The sequence below is a fragment of the Galeopterus variegatus genome, unplaced genomic scaffold (assembly GCF_000696425.1).
Source record: "Galeopterus variegatus unplaced genomic scaffold, G_variegatus-3.0.2 Scaffold797, whole genome shotgun sequence".
Taxonomy (NCBI): Eukaryota; Metazoa; Chordata; class Mammalia; order Dermoptera; family Cynocephalidae; genus Galeopterus; species Galeopterus variegatus.
This window is the reverse complement of record NW_007726908.1, coordinates 415,938-433,476: the sequence shown is the minus strand read 5'-3', so window position 1 is coordinate 433,476 and position 17,539 is coordinate 415,938. Positions and strand designations below refer to the sequence as shown.

The 17,539-nt window shown below is 46.1% G+C and overlaps 1 protein-coding gene across 2 annotated transcripts; it reads left to right on the top strand.

The window, feature by feature from the left end:
* The first annotated feature begins 14,710 nt into the window (after positions 1 to 14,710).
* On the top strand, positions 14,711 to 17,230 carry MGAT1 (mannosyl (alpha-1,3-)-glycoprotein beta-1,2-N-acetylglucosaminyltransferase). 2 transcript variants are annotated; one of them, XM_008572513.1, is made up of 2 exons: positions 14,724 to 15,910; positions 16,965 to 17,230. In XM_008572513.1, exons 1-2 carry the CDS (start codon positions 14,789 to 14,791, stop codon positions 17,022 to 17,024), a joined length of 1,182 nt encoding a protein of 393 aa, XP_008570735.1. In that variant the 5' UTR covers positions 14,724 to 14,788; the 3' UTR covers positions 17,025 to 17,230. The 2 variants fall into 2 exon arrangements, with proteins under 2 accessions (XP_008570736.1, XP_008570735.1); XM_008572514.1 differs by having other exon boundaries at positions 14,711 to 17,230.
* Positions 17,231 to 17,539: the final 309 nt, after the last annotated feature.

Below are 17,539 nucleotides of genomic sequence, written 5' to 3'. Positions count from 1 at the left end.
TGCTGAAAACACCAAGGCCATGGGTTCAGATCCCATATAGGGATGGCCGATTAGCTCACTGGGTGAGCATGGTGCCGACAGCACCAAGTCAAGGGTTAAGATCCCCTTACCGGTCATCTTTAAAAAAACAAACAAACAAACAAAAAAAAACTCGGATCCCTATATAGGGATGGCCGGTTGCTCACTTGGATAGTGTGGTGCTGACAACACCAAGTCAAGGGTTAAGATCCCTTTACCAATCATTTGTTAAAAAAAAAAAAAAAAGCCTGCCCTGAATTGGTCTCATCCTGTTGCTGTTAAACAATACCTGGGATTGTCAACTTGTAGAAAAGGTGAACAGATCCAAGGAGAACTTAAATTTAAGGATTCTACCAGATATTGCATTGGCCCTTATGGCTCTCAATGAGCTTGTCAGTGAGCCTCTTTGAGGTAGAAGATTAAAGGGGGTGGGGGGAGTTCAAGTCTCAAGGACCAAGTGTGTGTGGTTAAGAGATGGAACTGCATTTCTTAGAGTGCTGGGCCTTTCCTCCCTGAGCTATCTCCCAGTCTTGTCTCTTGCTCTTTAAGATGACAGGTTTTTTTCAAACATTTCTTTGCCTTTTATATTTTCATAGGCTTTGTTCCCCCTTAAGCAGACCAGTTCATAGTTATCTTTTCACCTCCTGCCTGCTGCTTCCTTCAACTTTACCTTTGCCAAGATGTCTGCTTTTCCCAGTGACAACAAAGAGCACAAAAGAGAGGTAAAGCATAGTGTTGGGAATTTTGAGACAGTAGGGTATGGTGGCCTTGGCAAGAGGCAGGAAGCTTGGCTGCTAGTATCTCTTTGCTTCTCACTAGCTGAGCCTAGGCCTCACATTCATTAGGAACTGGTGATAATGACTCATTTGCAGACTGAAAATGCGATACTTATGCCTTACTTTTTTGCTGAATTTTTCTTTTTTCTCTTCTTTTCTTGCCATAGGAGTTCGAATTCCCAGTAGCCTGAGGGCTGGGCAGGCAGGCCTGGGTGCAGTCGCTGGCCCTGAGCTATTATTTCTCTGGTCTAAAGCCTGGGTTAGCCCCTTTGATGCCAGGTGCTACTTTACAAGGTGTGGATCTCAGGGTGAATGTTTCACTTTCCCTGGCTTCACCCTGCAAATTCCTGGTGCTAGTCTTTGCTTAGGCACAGGAATTAAAGGCTCATCTCCAGAATCCAGGCACTTGGCTCCCGGTTTCTCTCCTTCTCCATTCAGCCCTTCCCAGGGCTTCTATTTCCAGGTCAGTTTGTCACTCATTACCCTGACTTCCTGCCTCTCAGACCAAACGTTTTCTCTTGCTTTCATTCAAGAATTCATCCCATCTCGAACCAACCCCTTTCTTTTTGGGATAGTTCTGTTGCAGTTGGGGAATTTCTACTCATACGTCTTCCTGTGAACCTTGGAATTTAAACAGAGGACTATAAAGATAAGATACAAGTTATGGTGAAAAAACAGTGCCCCATCCTGTTTCCCATTAAACTGCCTTAGATGGAGAAGTATTACAGTTAGAGGTGGGAATCTGACATCTCACGGGCTGCTCGGTCTTCCCCTATTTCTCAGCACCCCACTATGTCTGTCCTTTCTCCTGGAAGGTGATCTTAGCCCTTATATTTTGGATCTACAACAGCGTTTCCAAACTTTTTACACTTTTAGGAAATTTTTTAGTTTTCCTTCATGTCTGGACACTGTGTGAGTGTGCAGGACCCCATGCCCTTCATAAGGAAAGCATAGAGAGAGGGCAGAGGTGCAGAGATACTGGCCTCTGATGGCACATAAGTATGGGCTCGAGTTTCCTGCCACAGTACATGCAGTCAGCTAAAGCAGAGACCTTGGGGGCACACATACACACATCTATACACTGTCCAACTTCACTGAAGTGTCAGCTCTTCTCTCACTCTACTCCTTCAGGATGTGGCTCCATTTGCTTCTACCAAGATTTCCCTGCTGCCCCACTGTACCCCTGTAATGGTGGGCATGAAGCCATCTCAGAGAGCAGTAGCGCTCAAGGATGCAGGAGGGGAGGCGGTGAGGGAGGTTTGGAGGCAGGACTGCCTGGGTCTAAAACCTGGCCATGTCCCTCACTAGGTCTTGTGACCTCCAACAAATTGGAACTTACTCTGAGTCTCATACTCCTCATCTGTAGAATGGTGTGATAATGCACACTCTGCAGAGCTGCAAGGTTAAAGGAGTGGTCGAGGGAGGGGACTGGCAGGTGGGGGCCTCTTTCTGGTGGCTCCTTGGCAATTTTGTTTTAGCTCCTCATCTCCATGCAGGGCCTTAGGGCATGCCCCACCTTTTGTTTCTCTAGAACTCTGCACAGTTCCTGGTTTCATATACAAATAAGTTAGTAAGCAGAATCAGCCAGTAGCCATGTACCACAGATTTCCGGGCTACTCTGTGTTCTGGAACACGGGTATGGGTTGGGGGGAGGGGGGCTGATGTAAGTCTGTGTCCTGATCACATGGCAGCAGGTCTTCTCAGGAAAGTCATCTACTGAGCAGCCAGTAGTTTTCAGCTCCCCACTCTCATTCACTTCTTAGATGGTGAGAGGGATGGGGGGTGGGAGCCAGGAAAGTCATCTACTGAGCAGCCAGTAGTTTTCAGCTCCCCACTCTCATTCACTTCTTAGGGTCAGATGGTGAGAGGGATGGGTGGTGGGAGATGAGGCGTCTGTGGAGTCAGGTAGGGAAGGTGTTGGTGGGAGGGAGCAGGGCTGGTGATGGAGAAGTGAGTGGGCACCTCTGTGAGTTCCATAATGGCTCATCTAACGTAAGAGAGGCCTGTCTTGGAATCCAGGCTGGGACCTGGGTGCCTAGGGAAACTTGCTGTCTGCTCTAGAGCTGATGCTGACTCCCCAGCTAGGCCCTGCAACCCCTGGTCTGTGTCTTTCCTCTTCCTCTCTCAGACTTCGCTCCTGGCTCAGGTCACAAATGTTGTTACTGAACTTTCCCTCCTTTGGTCGGCCTGGGTCTTGAATCTCTTCCCCTGCCTCTTCTTCAGGTTTCTTACCCTCTTCCCCTCTAAAATACCAAAAAGATACAGACATCCAGGCTTTTCCAGGGTGCTCCCCCGTAATATTTCACAGGGCTACCACAAAAGCCTGTGACTGATTCTTTCCCTCCTCAGGTCTGGTGGTCCTATCCAGCTGTCAGGTCTATGTGTCTCTGCTTTTTTTTCTCAGAACTAACAGCTCTCATCCCCCACCTCCAAAGGAAAAAAACCCGAAACAACAGCTGACTTTGCCAGCTTTCAGCAGGTGTTTCCTCTCTTACTTCCCTTTTGGCACCCTGGTTCCTGTTCTTGCATCCCTGCACCCCTACTCCTCTGTTGTCCCCAGCTCAGACTCAGCAGCCTCCCTGGGGTTGGGGGTGGGCGTGGAGGTACTGGCTCCCAGATCCTTGGCCTTGGGTATGGTGAATGCTCTACCCGGGCTGGGGTCTTCACCCCACACCCCACTCCACGAGGTTCAGGGCTAAGGGAATGGGAAGAGAGACGCCTGGCGATGTGTGGACTGGAGGGGCCGAGGGTGTGGGTGGAGTCGGGTATCAACCCTTGTAGTTGCCACTGGGATCAGGGAAGGGCCCAGTGTGGTAACAGCTGCTTTCCCAGCCGCCTCTTGAAGTTGGGGGCCCGGGAAAACTTGGGTTGTTAAGACGAGTGGGGGTGATTGGGGGAAAGGGGACCCCTCCCACACATACTGGTCCAGCCATTATGGAAAATGGTATGGAATTTCCTCAAACAACTACAGATGGAATTGCCATATGACCCAACAATCCCACTGCTGGGTATATACCCAAAGGAATGGAAATCATCGTGTTGAAGGGACATCTGTACTCCCGTGTTTATTGCAGCTCTATTTACAATAGCAAAGAGTTGGATACAACCTAAATGTCCATCATTGGATGACTGGATAAGGAAAATGTGATACATATATATACAGTGGTCTACTAATTTACCATTAAAAACAATGAAATACTGCCATTCACAGCAACATGGATGAATGTAGAGAAAACTAAGTTAACTGAAAAAAAGCCAGTCACAGAAAGAGAAATGCCGCACGTAATAACTTCGTATAGCATACATTATACGAAGTTATACGACTCGAGCGCCTGGGACGCTCCCCACGCGCTGGGGCAGGCCAAGTTCGGGGCAGGGAAGTTGTGGGGTCCTGGTGAGTCGGGGCCTAGGGACGCTGGCGTCCCTCAGTTCTGGAGCTTGTTTCCGGGAGGGGGCGGAGGTCCGACCGAGGAAGGCCCCGCGGGCGGGCGCGGAGAGGGCGCCAGGTCCGAGCCCTTCGTGTCGCTCGAAAGCCCCGGTGCCCGTGAGTCCCAGCGGGAGGGGCTTGCCTCGGGAGCGGCCCGGGCCGACCTGGGTCCCGGCTTCGCGTCCGTCCCCTCCCGAGCAGAGAAGTCGGAACTCCGTGTTAAGATTTCGGTATCCCGGGCCTCCATCTGTTGGAGGAAGGGCGGGCTCCGCGGGGTGGGAGGCTGTTGTGAAACTCGGCCGCAGGGCGTCCGTGGGTTCGGGGCAGGGAGGCGCGACCGCCGGAGGGTTTGGGAGTGGGAATGGGAAGTGACCTTTTCCCCAAACAGCACTCTCGCATCCTTTCCACAAGTTACTAAGGAGGTATTTCTGCTCAGCAGAAGGGAAATACTGACTCAGTGTTGAAATATGTAAATTGGCAAGAAAACTTTTCTCCTACCAGTTTGCTAACTTGTGGAGCATGGGACTCTTTGAGACATGCCGGGGCCTCCCATAGTATAAACGCTGGAGCAGAGTGTGTGTGGCCGGCCGGGTCTTGTCACCGAAGAGTGAGCCCAAGGGTGAAACTTCACTTTGGTTAACCCTTGCTTCTGAAGTGTGTTCAGTCTTTGTTTTAGAACACCACTGGCTGAGATGTTGTCCAGCTTTATTTTCTGTCGTTTAGCTTACTTTTCAGACCGTGTTGCCTTTGCTTTCAGATGCTCACATTCCCGGGGGTCTGCCTCCCATGTAAGTCACTGCTGCCTGATCCTTCCCGTTACCGGAGACCATTGAGTTCACCTGGATCCCTGCTTCTGTGTCTTATTCTCAAGGTTAGAAAGCACTGCAGTATGTTTAATCTCAGTGCCATATGCCACAGGTTAAACTCATTTCCTGTTTGGGGTACTGGGTCATCATCCAGACACCAGGGACCCTGGAGATGATCCAAATCAACCTAGTCACTATATAGATGAGAACTGAGGCACAAATGGGTCAGGGGACATGTCCAAGGTTATCTGTCTTGCTGGTAATGGATTGTTTGAATCTCAGGCCTTCAGGCTTTTTGCTGCACTAGTGCTGTATTTCCCCTTAGCCTTTTCTTTTCCAGGACAAATAATCTGCATCCCTTCCCTCCCAGGTCTTACTCTCTAAGCCCTTAAATTATTTAGTGTATCTTCTCTGACTCCCTTTCAGTTCTTCCATCGTTCTGAAATTATGGAGCCTGTTGCATGATACAGGGGTCCAACAGAAGTCTAATAATGAACAAGAAAGTAATTCAATTAGATCTCCATTATCTGTGTCCTATACTTGCTGGATTTTCTAGGCAGTGCTTTTTAACCTACTAAGCAAGGCATAGAGAAGGGAAAGTTTAACATTCCTTCTGCTCCTATACTTAAAGCTAAATATGACTTCTCCACTATTGGTCATGATTGGAAGTTGACTATCTGGTGTTCATTTGCTGTTTAAGAAACATTTTTGCCGGAGAGAGGGGACAGGCTAGAGAATGCCACAGCATCAGATTGTTAAAAAGGAATCTATCTACTAGGCAGTCCTTCACAGAGGAAACTGAATGAGAGGTTGGTAGGACCTGCCCAGAACCACCTGGGTTTTGACTGAAGGTTTTATATACTGAAAAGTCTTATCTCCAACTATGGTACACATGTCTTTGTACTTGGTGATGTGGACCAGCTGTGTCTCTTTCCTAAAGGAGTTGTGAAAACTAGAAAATCAAAGTCAGTTTTGAGTCTGCCTTGCAGGCAAATCTTATAAATAACACTGGGGACTTGGATCAGGATTAGGACAGTTCTATTTTTAAAAGGAAGATGTGGCAGATTGTATTTTCCCAAAATAGTCTTACTCATAAATATCCCATTCTACCTGTTTGTTACAATTTGACATTGTCCTCCTCCCACCCATTGGTAAGTTTGTGGTTCTGTCCCCTTGAATGTGGGAAAAGACTTGTGATTCTCTTGAATCAGTAAGAGATTCAAGGCTGGCTCGGGAAAAGGATATGGCTTCATCTGGCTTGCTCTCTTTCTTGAGACACTCATATTTGTAACCCAGCTATCATGTTCAGAGGAAGCCTAGGCCATGTGGAGGTGTTCCAGCCAGCACTCCAGCTAACACTAACATCAACTCCAGCCAATGCCAACATCTGCCTACAGACATGTGAGAGAATGAGCCTTGAGGGGACTCCAGCCCTCAGCTTTCGAATCCTCTAACTGAGGTTCCAGACATTGTGGAGCAGAGATGGGTCATGCCCCACTGTCAAATTCTTGACCCATAGGAACTGTGAGGGACGAAATGATTGCTGTTGTTGTAAGCCACTAAGTTTTGGGCAGTAGACACCTGATGAGGAAGGGGATGTGAGTAGAGGCAGAATTAAGAATTGGAGCCTGAGCACAGAGGACAGGGAGGAGCACTTGCCATGCTTGTCAAGGTTACCTAGATTCTGTTTTACTCATTGTTTCAGGTACTTATTGCTTCATATTGAATCACATCAAAACTTAGTGGCTTAAAACAACAGAATCATTTTATTAATAGCTCCACTACACAGTTCTTGCTTGTAGTCTTTTATACAGTTGCAGTCAGATGTGGCTGGGGCTTCAATCATGTGGAAGGCTTCCTCCCACATCTAGTGGTTAATACTGGCTATCAACTAGAACCGTAGCTGGGATCGTCAGCTGGAATACCCATACGTATCCTGTTATTGTGCCAGGATTCCAAGAACAAGCATCTTAAGAATACCAGGTGGAAACTATACTGTCTTTTATTAATTAGTCTCATAAGTTACATCATGTCACTTCTAGAGTTACAGGTCTTCCCCGAATCAAAGGGAGGGAACATAGACCCTCACCTATGGAGGGAGGAGTGTTGTTGTCACTTTGTAAGAAGAGCATATGGGACGGGATATGTGGCAGTCAAGTTTGGAAAATGTAATCCTTCATTCTCTTGCTGCTGGTTCGGTGTTCTTTCTCCCTGATTTAGTGAATAATATAAGCAGTCCTCCATTTAGCTGCTTTAACATCATACATATGCCAAGCACAGTGATAGGCCTAAAGGTCATAGAGCCTTTTTACCTAAGTAATAAGGTGAGAGCCAGGTAAGGTATGGCCACAGATTCTGTTGCATTGTGAAGAGAATGCTGGGGGAGTGTAGTCATGAGGAAGCCTGGCTCTGCCTGTCATGTTACCAAAGGAGTTGCCTAAACTGGGTTTTAAAGATGTGTGCGTGGTTGCAATTGGGGCAGTGGGTAACATTTCAAGATGAGAGACCAGCTGGAGTAAAGACACAGCAGTGTACAAGTGAGCTTATTGGGGGAATAAGTAGCCTGCTGAGGCTAGAGTATGGGGTCGATGCAGTTAGTGGCTGGAGGTGAGGTTCAAAAAGGATGCTCGGACAACACAAACCACTGTATGTATGTGTGTACATGCATATATTCCCAAACTCTACGTACCAAGAGGGCAAGAAGCAGTGACACCCCAGTGCCAATAAGCATGTTTAGCACCCATGTCTTGGTTTTTAAAGACCATTCACCACTAAAAGTGTAACCATAGCCACTTTAAAATGATTACATTGTGTAATGTTGAATATACTAATTATCCTGATTTGAGAATCACATATTGCACACAGGTGTTGTTATTCAACACTGTACCCCTTAGATATGTACAATCAATTAAGTTCCAATAAATTTTTTTTAAAGATGACCAGTAAGAGGATCTTAACTCTTGACTTGGTGTTGTCAGCACCACACTCTTCCAAGTGAGCCACGGGCCGGCCTGTCTGATGGTTTTTGAGACATATTAATGTTGTGAGTAGGCATGTACCTTAGGAAGGATCCTCTGTTGCTATTGGGAAAGTTTGTTAGAGGGAAGGGAGACTAGCGACAGGTAGACCAGCTGGGAAACTACATCAAGAGTTCAGGCTTAAAATAATATTGTATTGTATATTTCAAGATAGCCAGAAAAGAGGATCTTTTTTTTTATAAAGATGACCGGTAAGGGGATCTCAGCCCTTGGCTTGGCGTTGTCAACACCACGCTCACCCAGTGAGCTAACCGGCCAGAAACTACATCAAGAGTTCAGGCTTAAAATAATATTGTATGGTATATTTCAAGATAGCCAGAAAAGAGGATCTTTTTTTTTATAAAGATGACCGGTAAGGGGATCTCAGCCCTTGGCTTGGCGTTGTCAACACCACGCTCACCCAGCGAGCTAACCGGCCATCCCTACATGGGATCCGAACCCGTGGCCTTGGTGTTATCAGCACCGCACTCTCCCGAGTGAGCCACGGGCCGGCCCCAGAAAAGAGGATCTTGAATGTTACAGCCACGAAGAAATGATAAATGTTTAGGTGATAGATATGCCAACTGTTCTGATTGGATCATTATACAATATATAAATGTGTTGAAGGAACAAACTATACCCCATAAACATGTACAACAAAAAAACTAAATGAAAAAAAGAGTTCAGGCTTAAAACAATATTTCATAGTAAGGAAAGAGTTCCGGTTAAAGGGTTTGAGGGCTTGAAATGGGACACTGGCAGTGAATGAGTAATTTTGTCTTCTATTTTTATAATTCTGAAGTTCTTGGGGCTAGATGTATTTCAGAATTTAGAATTTCTTGGATTTTAAAAAGATAATCTGGTACATTTACTATACAGTTTAAGATCTGAAGCAGCACACCATAATCCACCATGTTTATTTCTGTAGCAAAAATGTATGAATAGTCACACCAAGAGAGATAAATAAAGATTATGAATAGCCTCACATCAGATTTTGCCAAATGAGGTTGGGTGAGGTTTCACTGCCAAATGAGTTTAGAAAACTGTTTTTCAGCACTTTTTGGATTTGGGAATTGCAGTTGAGGGATTGTGGTTGTATGTGGCATCCACGTAGTAGCTTGTTTTTAAGTCACAGACAGATCTCCTTAATGTTGAGGGTCCTAGCACAGCAGCTTGGCAGTGCTGATGGAGCTGGTTCCCATCCTCTTGTAGCTTTCAGCTGAGGGGATTTGGTAGATGTCAAGCAAATGGTTGTACTGGTGCTGATGGTTGTGAAAGGGAGGTTGACTTCCTGTGGTCCAAAAGCATCAAGGAAGATGGATGATTCACAGATAAGAATCAGAGTATTCCAGGTGATGAACACAGAAAAAAGCAGCCCAGGCATACAGGTATATGCAAAGGCCCTGAGAGTAGGGTTGGGTGTTGGGGGACCAGAAGGAAGGCTAGTAGTGTGGAGAAAAGACTGACTGGCTAGCATTTACATTGTCATGTGCCGGGCACTGTTCTAAATACCTGACATGGATTATCTCATCCAGTCTTCACAGCAACCCAGTGAAGTATTCTATTGTGGTATCAATCTTAGAGGTAAGAAAATTGTGTCTCAGAGATGTGACACAATGCAGGGTGATGCCAAGCAGTACCTCTGGGCTGTCTGGCTTGCCTTTGTTTCAGCCATACTTTCCTGATGGTGGCCTGAACAGTGCTTCCTGGAGGAGGGGATCAGTTCTGCTGGCTAAGTTCTGGGCTTGATCATCTCTCTTGGCACAGCCAGCTGCTGGAGAGTGCTTGCGCTAATGGTTCGTTTATTAGTGCACATACCACTAATTTCCAGAGCTGAGAATCCTGTCCCTGAAAACGTATGGATAAACAGTAAGAAAATGGCTTTGGGATGCTGGTTGAGTCTATGTGAAGAAGCAGGCGAGGATCTGGAAATAATGGTGTCTTGTTCTCTTACGGCAAGAGGAGCAAGTTCTCTTTGAGAACTTAATGAAAAGGACCATGGGGTGGGGAACAAGAGCCTGAGGTTAAGGCAGAGGCCAGATTGGACTGAGGCAGCTTTTCCTGCAGGTGATCCAGCCACTTGAGATATATTTGCAGACTTGCTAAGGATGCAGTCTGCTGATGGACATGATCAGAAGATGGCTTTGATATACAAGGCTTAGAAGGATGGGACAGGAGCTTTTCTAGGCCTCTGGTAATATGTGTGGGCCACCTAATTCCAATGTCTAGAGAGGTGTGAAAAGTTATGTGAAGGGTACAGAAGGGTAGAGAGGATATGGTCCCTTGGGGTTTTACCATCAGTCAAGAGTTTGCGGTTCTGAGGTGGCTCATTGTTAAATCAGGGATATGATACTCTTCCAGAACTTCAGCTAATGGAGTTCAGTCTTTCTTCTCTTTCCTCCATCCCTTTACCTAAAGACTTTCTCCCGCCCAGTCACTTAGGAAGCAGGAAGTTGGGAGATAGGGAATCCTGGCCTAGAGATTGGAGGGAAAGTTCCAACATTCAGCTAATGGAGTTCAGTCTTTCTTCTCTTTCCTCCATCCCTTTACCTAAAGACTTTCTCCTGCCCAGTCACTTAGGAAGCAGGAAGTTGGGAGATAGGGAATCCTGGCCTAGAGATTGGAGGGAAAGTTCCAACATTGACCACATCCTGAGGGGAGAGTGAAGAACTAGAAATCTGTGCATCTTCCTCTTCTTCCAGGAAACTCTGATTGGTATAGGAGCCCTGATAAAATCAGAATTTAACTGCATAGTTAAATAGAAATGGACTTCCGATTTCTGAGAAGACTGATGTTCTGGAATTGTGGGGGTAGTTGATTTCAAGGAGGAAAACAGGTGGTGGTGGATGCTGGCATGGACTGGGGGGAGTCTCCCCAGGATGGAGACCGAATCCAGGTCCCTTTAGAGACCCTTGGGATCAGCCCTTTGATATCAATTCTGCCAGCCTTAGAACCCAGGGCCCCAGAGATTAGGTCTGGGACCCAGGGTTTTGGTTACGATTGGAGAACTGGGCTGTGAGGCAGAGGGTAAACTGGGAGAGCAGTTGGCTAATGCCCCCAAAGCTTTGGGATATGAAGGGTTGAGACCAGAGCCAGGGAGGCAAGGGACTCATGTGGTCTAGAATGGCAGCTATCTGGGAATTGGAGGGTGTTTCAGATCCTTTCAAGTAATGAGGTCTGGCAGAATGGGTAAGTTGGTGGGACCATGCCTTTTTCTTGCTTGTGTGTCCTGGTCCCTACCCAGAGCCTGGCAGAAAACAGGTGTCTGATACGTGTCATCAAGTGACTGAGGAATTCAGGGCAAACAGGTTGTCGCAGTACCAGCTGGGCTGTTAGTGGACGAAGCTATGCAGAGCTGTAGGCCATGTTTCCATATTTGATTCTTACGTTTTTTTGTGTGTGTGTGTGTGTGTGCAGGCCAGTATGGGGATCTGAACCTTTACAAAACTTTATTTACAAAAATCAACTACATTGCATAATGATAAATTAAAAAATAAATAAGTAAAAATTTTTAAAAAGAAACTTCATTTAGAAACAGTTTCAAACTTCCAAAAAAGTTGCAAGAATAAAAATGGTATAAGAACACTTAACACGCGTTCTCTTTACTCACATTCACTTACTGTTAACGTCTTGCTCCATGTTCTCGCTCTCTCCATATATACACGATATGTTTTGTTCTGAACCATTTGAGGAGTTGCATCTAGCATGGCCCACTACCTCTAAATACTTCAGTGGGTATTACCGAAGACTTGGTATATTCTCTTACATAACCACAATAATCAGTCAGTTAAAACTGATGCTTTCACTTACTGTCTATATTCCAATTTTGTCATTTTATCCACTTATGTTTTTTTCCTTTAACTTTTATTTAGGTATAATTAACATATAATAAACTGTACATATTTAAGATGTAATTTTGGTAAGTTACTGTAAAACCACAATCAAGATAATAAACATATCCACTCTCCCAAAAGTTTCCTAGTGCCCTTTTGTTATACCTCCCCCATTGTCCCACTCTGCCCCCATCCCCAGGCAACCACTGATCTGCTTTCTAGCATTCCAGGTCAGTTTGTATTTTCCGGAAAGGATTCCGATTTCTCCACATCTTAACCAATACTTATTATTTTATTTTTATTTTCTGGGCAGCAGGCCAGTAGGGGAATCTGAACCCATGACCTTGATGTTATGAGTCTGCACTCTAACTAACTGAGCTAACTGGCCAGCCCATATTTTATTTTATTTTATTAATTTATTTATTTAAAATATGACTGGTAAGGGGATCTTAACCCGTGACTTGGTGTTATCAGCACCACACTCTCCCAAGTGAGCCACGGGCTGGCCCTTGTACTTTATTCTTTTTTATTGCTGAGTATTATTCCATTCTATGGGTAAACCACACTTTATTTGTATTCTTCTGATGGGCCTTTGGGGGGGTTATTTCCAGTTTTGGGGTGATTACAAATATAGCTGTTATAAACATTCCTGTATAGGATTTTGTGTGGACATATATTTTCATTTCTCTCTGGCATATACATAGGAGTGAACTGGTCATATGGTAAAGCTATGTTTATCATTTTGACAAACTGCCAAACTGGTGCTATAAAAGGACATGAGATCCATACCTGAAGTCATGTACAATTAACTCAAAATGAATCATAAACCTAAAACTATAAAACTTATAAAAGAAAACAAGGGAAAAAATCTTTGTGATCTGGGGTTAGGCAAAGACTTCTTAGATAACATGCCAAAAGTATGATTCATAAAAGAAAAAAACACCGGATGATTGGACATTGTCATTAGGAGAATAGAAAGATAAATTTTTGAATTTTTGCCAATCTGATGAGTGAGAAATGTTAAGATAGTTTTAATTTCCATTTTTCTTACTATGAGTGAAGTTGAATATTTTTTCATAGGTCAAAGGACCATTTTTATATCTTCTTGTGAGTTAGTTACTCTTGGTTTGGGCCCATTTTCTGTAGAATTTTTGGCCTTTTTTCTCCTCAGTTTTTAAAAGTTTTTTCTCTGTTATGGTATCGGCTCTTCATTTGTTATGTATGTTGCAAAAATTCTCTCCCACTTTGTCATTAGTCTTTTACTTACTTATGATGAAAGTGTTTTATGTAATGAAATCTGTCAGTCTTTTACTGCATCTGGATTTTGTATCATACTTAGAAAGCCTTTCCCTACACCCAGATTATAGAGGAATTTACCCATTATTTTCTTCCCACATTTCTGTAGTTTTACTTTTTATATTTCGATCTCTGATCCACTTGGAAGTTATCCTTCTGTATTATTATATACACAAGATTGTGTATTCTTATAACACTATTAATAAGACCATTTTGCCCCAGTAATTTTAAATATCTCCTTTATCACTCACTAGATTTCTATATTACAGAAGCTTTGTAGTATGCAGTATTTTAATATCTGGTAGAGCTAGTCCTTCTTTATAACTCATTTTTATTATTTTCCTAGATATTCTTGTGGGTTTAGTTTTTCATGTGACCTTTAGTGTCAGTTTGTCTAGCTTCATAAAAAAAGTAATTTTATTGGGATTTTTGATGATACTGAGATGCCCTAACCAAAAACAAGGGATATTCAAGTCTTTTGTGTCTTTCAGGAATTAAGGTTTTGTTCATATAGGTTTTGAATGTTTCTTGTTAAGTTTATTCCTAAATATTTCATGGTTTTTGTAAATAGGATTTTCTCACCCATTATCTCTTCTGAATTATTATTTGTACATAATGAAGGCTATTGACTTTTGTAGGTTAATTTTTTATCCTGCTACCTTGTTCAGTTCTTTGCTTGTTTGGTATATTTTCATAATTAATTCTCTTAGCATTTTCCGGGTATATTCTCATAGTATCAGCAAAAAACCAGTTTTGCTTCTTTTCTTTTTCTGCGTTTAATTGTTTTCTGTAGTCCAGTTGCGTGGCTGATACCTGCAACAGAATGTTAAGTAGTCTTGGAGATCATAGGCATCTTGGCTTTGCTCCTGACATTCATGGAAATACCTCTTGTTGCTTCCTTGTTAGGTAAGGTGCTGGCTGACTTTAGCCCTGAGGTGTGATATTTGATTTTTAAAATCAGTAATCTCAGGGCAGTTTGGTTTGAGGAATGGGAGGTAGATGATCTCACCCCTAACCCTAAACTCCGGATGGAAGATTGGAAACGAAATCTGTCAGGTAGGGAAGGAGAATTGGGGGTTTTTTTGTGCTCTCCTTTCCACCATCACTCTATTTCCCCCTCAAACATATTGTTTTGTTTTGTTTTGTTGGCTGGCTGGTACAGGGATGTGAACCTGTGTCCTTAGCGTTACAAGGCTACACTCTAACAAGCTCAGTTAACCATCCTGCCTCAAACATATATTGCTTTTCTGAGGACTCACTCATTTTGGAGTGGTGAAGCATGGTGTCCTAATCCTGTTCTCCCATGCAAGCTGACTCCCTGGGTTAGGGGAAGGGCAGCTCTTTTCTAAAAGAACTCTGGGGTCAACCTCCTGGCCTTTATCTTCCTTCATTTTTTCACTTGTTGCTGCCCCTCACATTCTCCACCCCATGGGGGTGTGGAGCCACATGCCTTTGTGGTGATGGTTGGTTTTCTCTGTACTCTCTTTAGGTGCATGGCTCCTTCCTAATCCTGTAGCCCAGAGGACACATCCCTAGAAGCGTGGGTGAGTAAGCCCAGCAAGCCAAGGGCAGCCTTGAGCCTTCCCCTTGCCTGCCCTCCCCTGTGGGGGCCAGGATGCTGAAGAAGCAGTCTGCAGGGCTTGTGCTGTGGGGTGCTATACTCTTTGTGGCCTGGAACGCCCTGCTGCTCCTCTTCTTCTGGACACGTCCAACGCCTGGCAGGCCACCTTCAGATGATGCTCTTGATGACGATCCTGCCAGCCTCGCCCGTGAGGTGATCCGCCTGGCCCAGGATGCTGAAGTGGAATTGGAGCGTCAGCGGGGGCTGTTGCAGCAGATCAGGGAGCACCATGCTCTATGGAGCCAGCGGTGGAGGGTGCCCACTGCAGCCCCTCCTGTCCGGCCACATGTGCCTCTGACCCCACCACCAGTTGTGATCCCCATCCTGGTCATTGCCTGTGACCGCAGTACTGTCCGGCGCTGCCTGGACAAGCTGCTGCATTATCGGCCCTCAGCTGAGCACTTCCCCATCATTGTCAGCCAGGACTGTGGGCACGAGGAGACAGCCCAGGTCATCGCCTCCTACGGCAGTGCAGTCACACACATCCGGCAGCCCGACCTGAGCAACATTGCTGTGCCACCTGACCACCGCAAGTTTCAGGGATACTACAAGATCGCACGGCACTATCATTGGGCACTGGGCCAGATCTTCCACAACTTCAAGTTCCCAGCAGCTGTGGTGGTGGAGGATGATCTGGAGGTGGCTCCAGACTTCTTCGAGTACTTCCAGGCTACCTATCCACTGCTGAGGGCCGACCCTTCCCTCTGGTGTGTGTCTGCTTGGAATGATAACGGCAAGGAACAGATGGTGGACTTGAGCAAGCCTGAGCTGCTCTACCGCACAGATTTTTTTCCTGGCCTGGGCTGGCTGCTATTGGCTGAGCTCTGGGCTGAGCTGGAGCCCAAGTGGCCCAAGGCCTTTTGGGATGACTGGATGCGCAGGCCCGAGCAGCGGAAGGGGCGAGCCTGTGTGCGCCCTGAAATCTCAAGAACAATGACCTTTGGCCGCAAGGGTGTGAGCCATGGGCAGTTCTTTGACCAGCACCTCAAGTTCATCAAGCTGAACCAGCAGTTCGTGCACTTCACCCAGCTGGACCTTTCATACCTGCAGCGGGAAGCCTACGACCGGGATTTCCTTGCCCGCGTCTATGGTGCTCCCCAGCTACAGGTGGAGAAAGTGAGGACCAACGATCGGAAGGAGCTGGGGGAGGTGCGGGTGCAGTACACAGGCAGGGACAGCTTCAAGGCCTTTGCCAAGGCCCTGGGTGTCATGGATGACCTCAAGTCGGGTGTCCCCAGGGCTGGCTACCGGGGCATTGTCACCTTCCAGTTCCGGGGCCGCCGCATCCACCTAGCGCCCCCACAAACCTGGGATGGCTATGATCCTAGCTGGAATTAGCAGTGTCTGCCTGTCCCTCCTGGGCCCCTTCCTTGCCATATCATGAGCTGGGATGGGACCACAGTCCCCAGGCTGCATTGTCCTGTCTCCCTCTCGGGTCCATTTATCTTTTTTTTTTCCCTCTCTTTTTCAAGTGGCATTCGAGTGCACAGATGATAAAGTGAGGGTTATTATCCTGTTCTCAAGGGAGTCAGATCAGGGCAGCCATTCTGGAGTATGTTGGGTACCACTGTGTGGTAGGGGGAGACTTGGGCTTGTTGGAGCCGGAAGTGTCCATGTCTTGACTTTTCTCCTAAGGCATCTGCAGAGAGGTTGGCACTCTTGACTGGGCCTCTTCTCCCTGACCTAGCCCTTCTAGCCAGGGCATGAGTCCTCCTCCTGCACCTATTGCCTTCCTCACCTTCCCCCAATGGGGGGTTGGGTTATGGGAGAAGAAGACATATTTATGGCCAAAATGAGACTAACCAAAGGGTTTCACCATCAGGATCAGGTTAGAGCTGTTAGGTTGTCAGGGTTTACTGCCTCCCGCCCTTCTCCTTATCCCTGACCTTCTCTCAGCTCTTTTCCTGCAGCCTAGCAATTTGTGGTTCTAAGATGAAAAGTGGAAGGGGAAAAGCAAGCCCTCTCCTCAGCTCATGCCCAGCTGTTGGGAGGAAAGGTGATGGGAGGGCAGCCTCATTGTGCTGGGGCAACTCCTACCTTGTCTTGCCTCAAAAATACAATCCCCTCCCCGATCCTTTCTAAAAATCAGTCCCCTCCCTGTCGCTTTAGGAGGGTTCCTTGCTGGCTTGGTCAAAGACAGAATTAGCTCCTGTGTCCCCTTTCCTCCTAGGGTTTGGTGCACAGGCTCCTCCCCAGGAGAAGGGCCACACTCATGGTGACAAGGACGTGACCAGGATGACTCTGGGCCTGGACCAGGTGCTGCCCAGCCTGCCACCATCCCCCCAAGCATTCACATGTCCTCACAGGCTTGGATGCAGGTGGTAGGTTGGAGAGGAATTTGTGTGTTTTTGTTTCTTGCCTGACCTCAGTTTAATGGAGGAAAGTGGAAACTACAGAATTATTTTTAAAAATAAAGGCTGAATTGTGTGGAAAATATTTGTGTGTGTGTCTCCTGGAAAAGGGGGTGAAGGGGAGGGAAAAAACGAAAAGGGAGAATGAGGACTAAAAGAAAGGGCTAGACAGGCAAGAGAAAGTGGATAAGTTGAAGGAAGGAAAGCAGATGACCAGAAGAGAAGGGTGGAGGGAGAAAAGCCACAGGACAGTTGAGGAGGGGACCAGGCAGGAAAGAAAGGCCAGGCTTGAAGGTGGAGAGGGCTACAGGCCTTACTCCTACTGTTAATCTTCCCTAGAGCCGAGCTGTGGGCCCCTCAGCAGGGCAGTTGATGAGCCTGCTTCCAGCTAGCT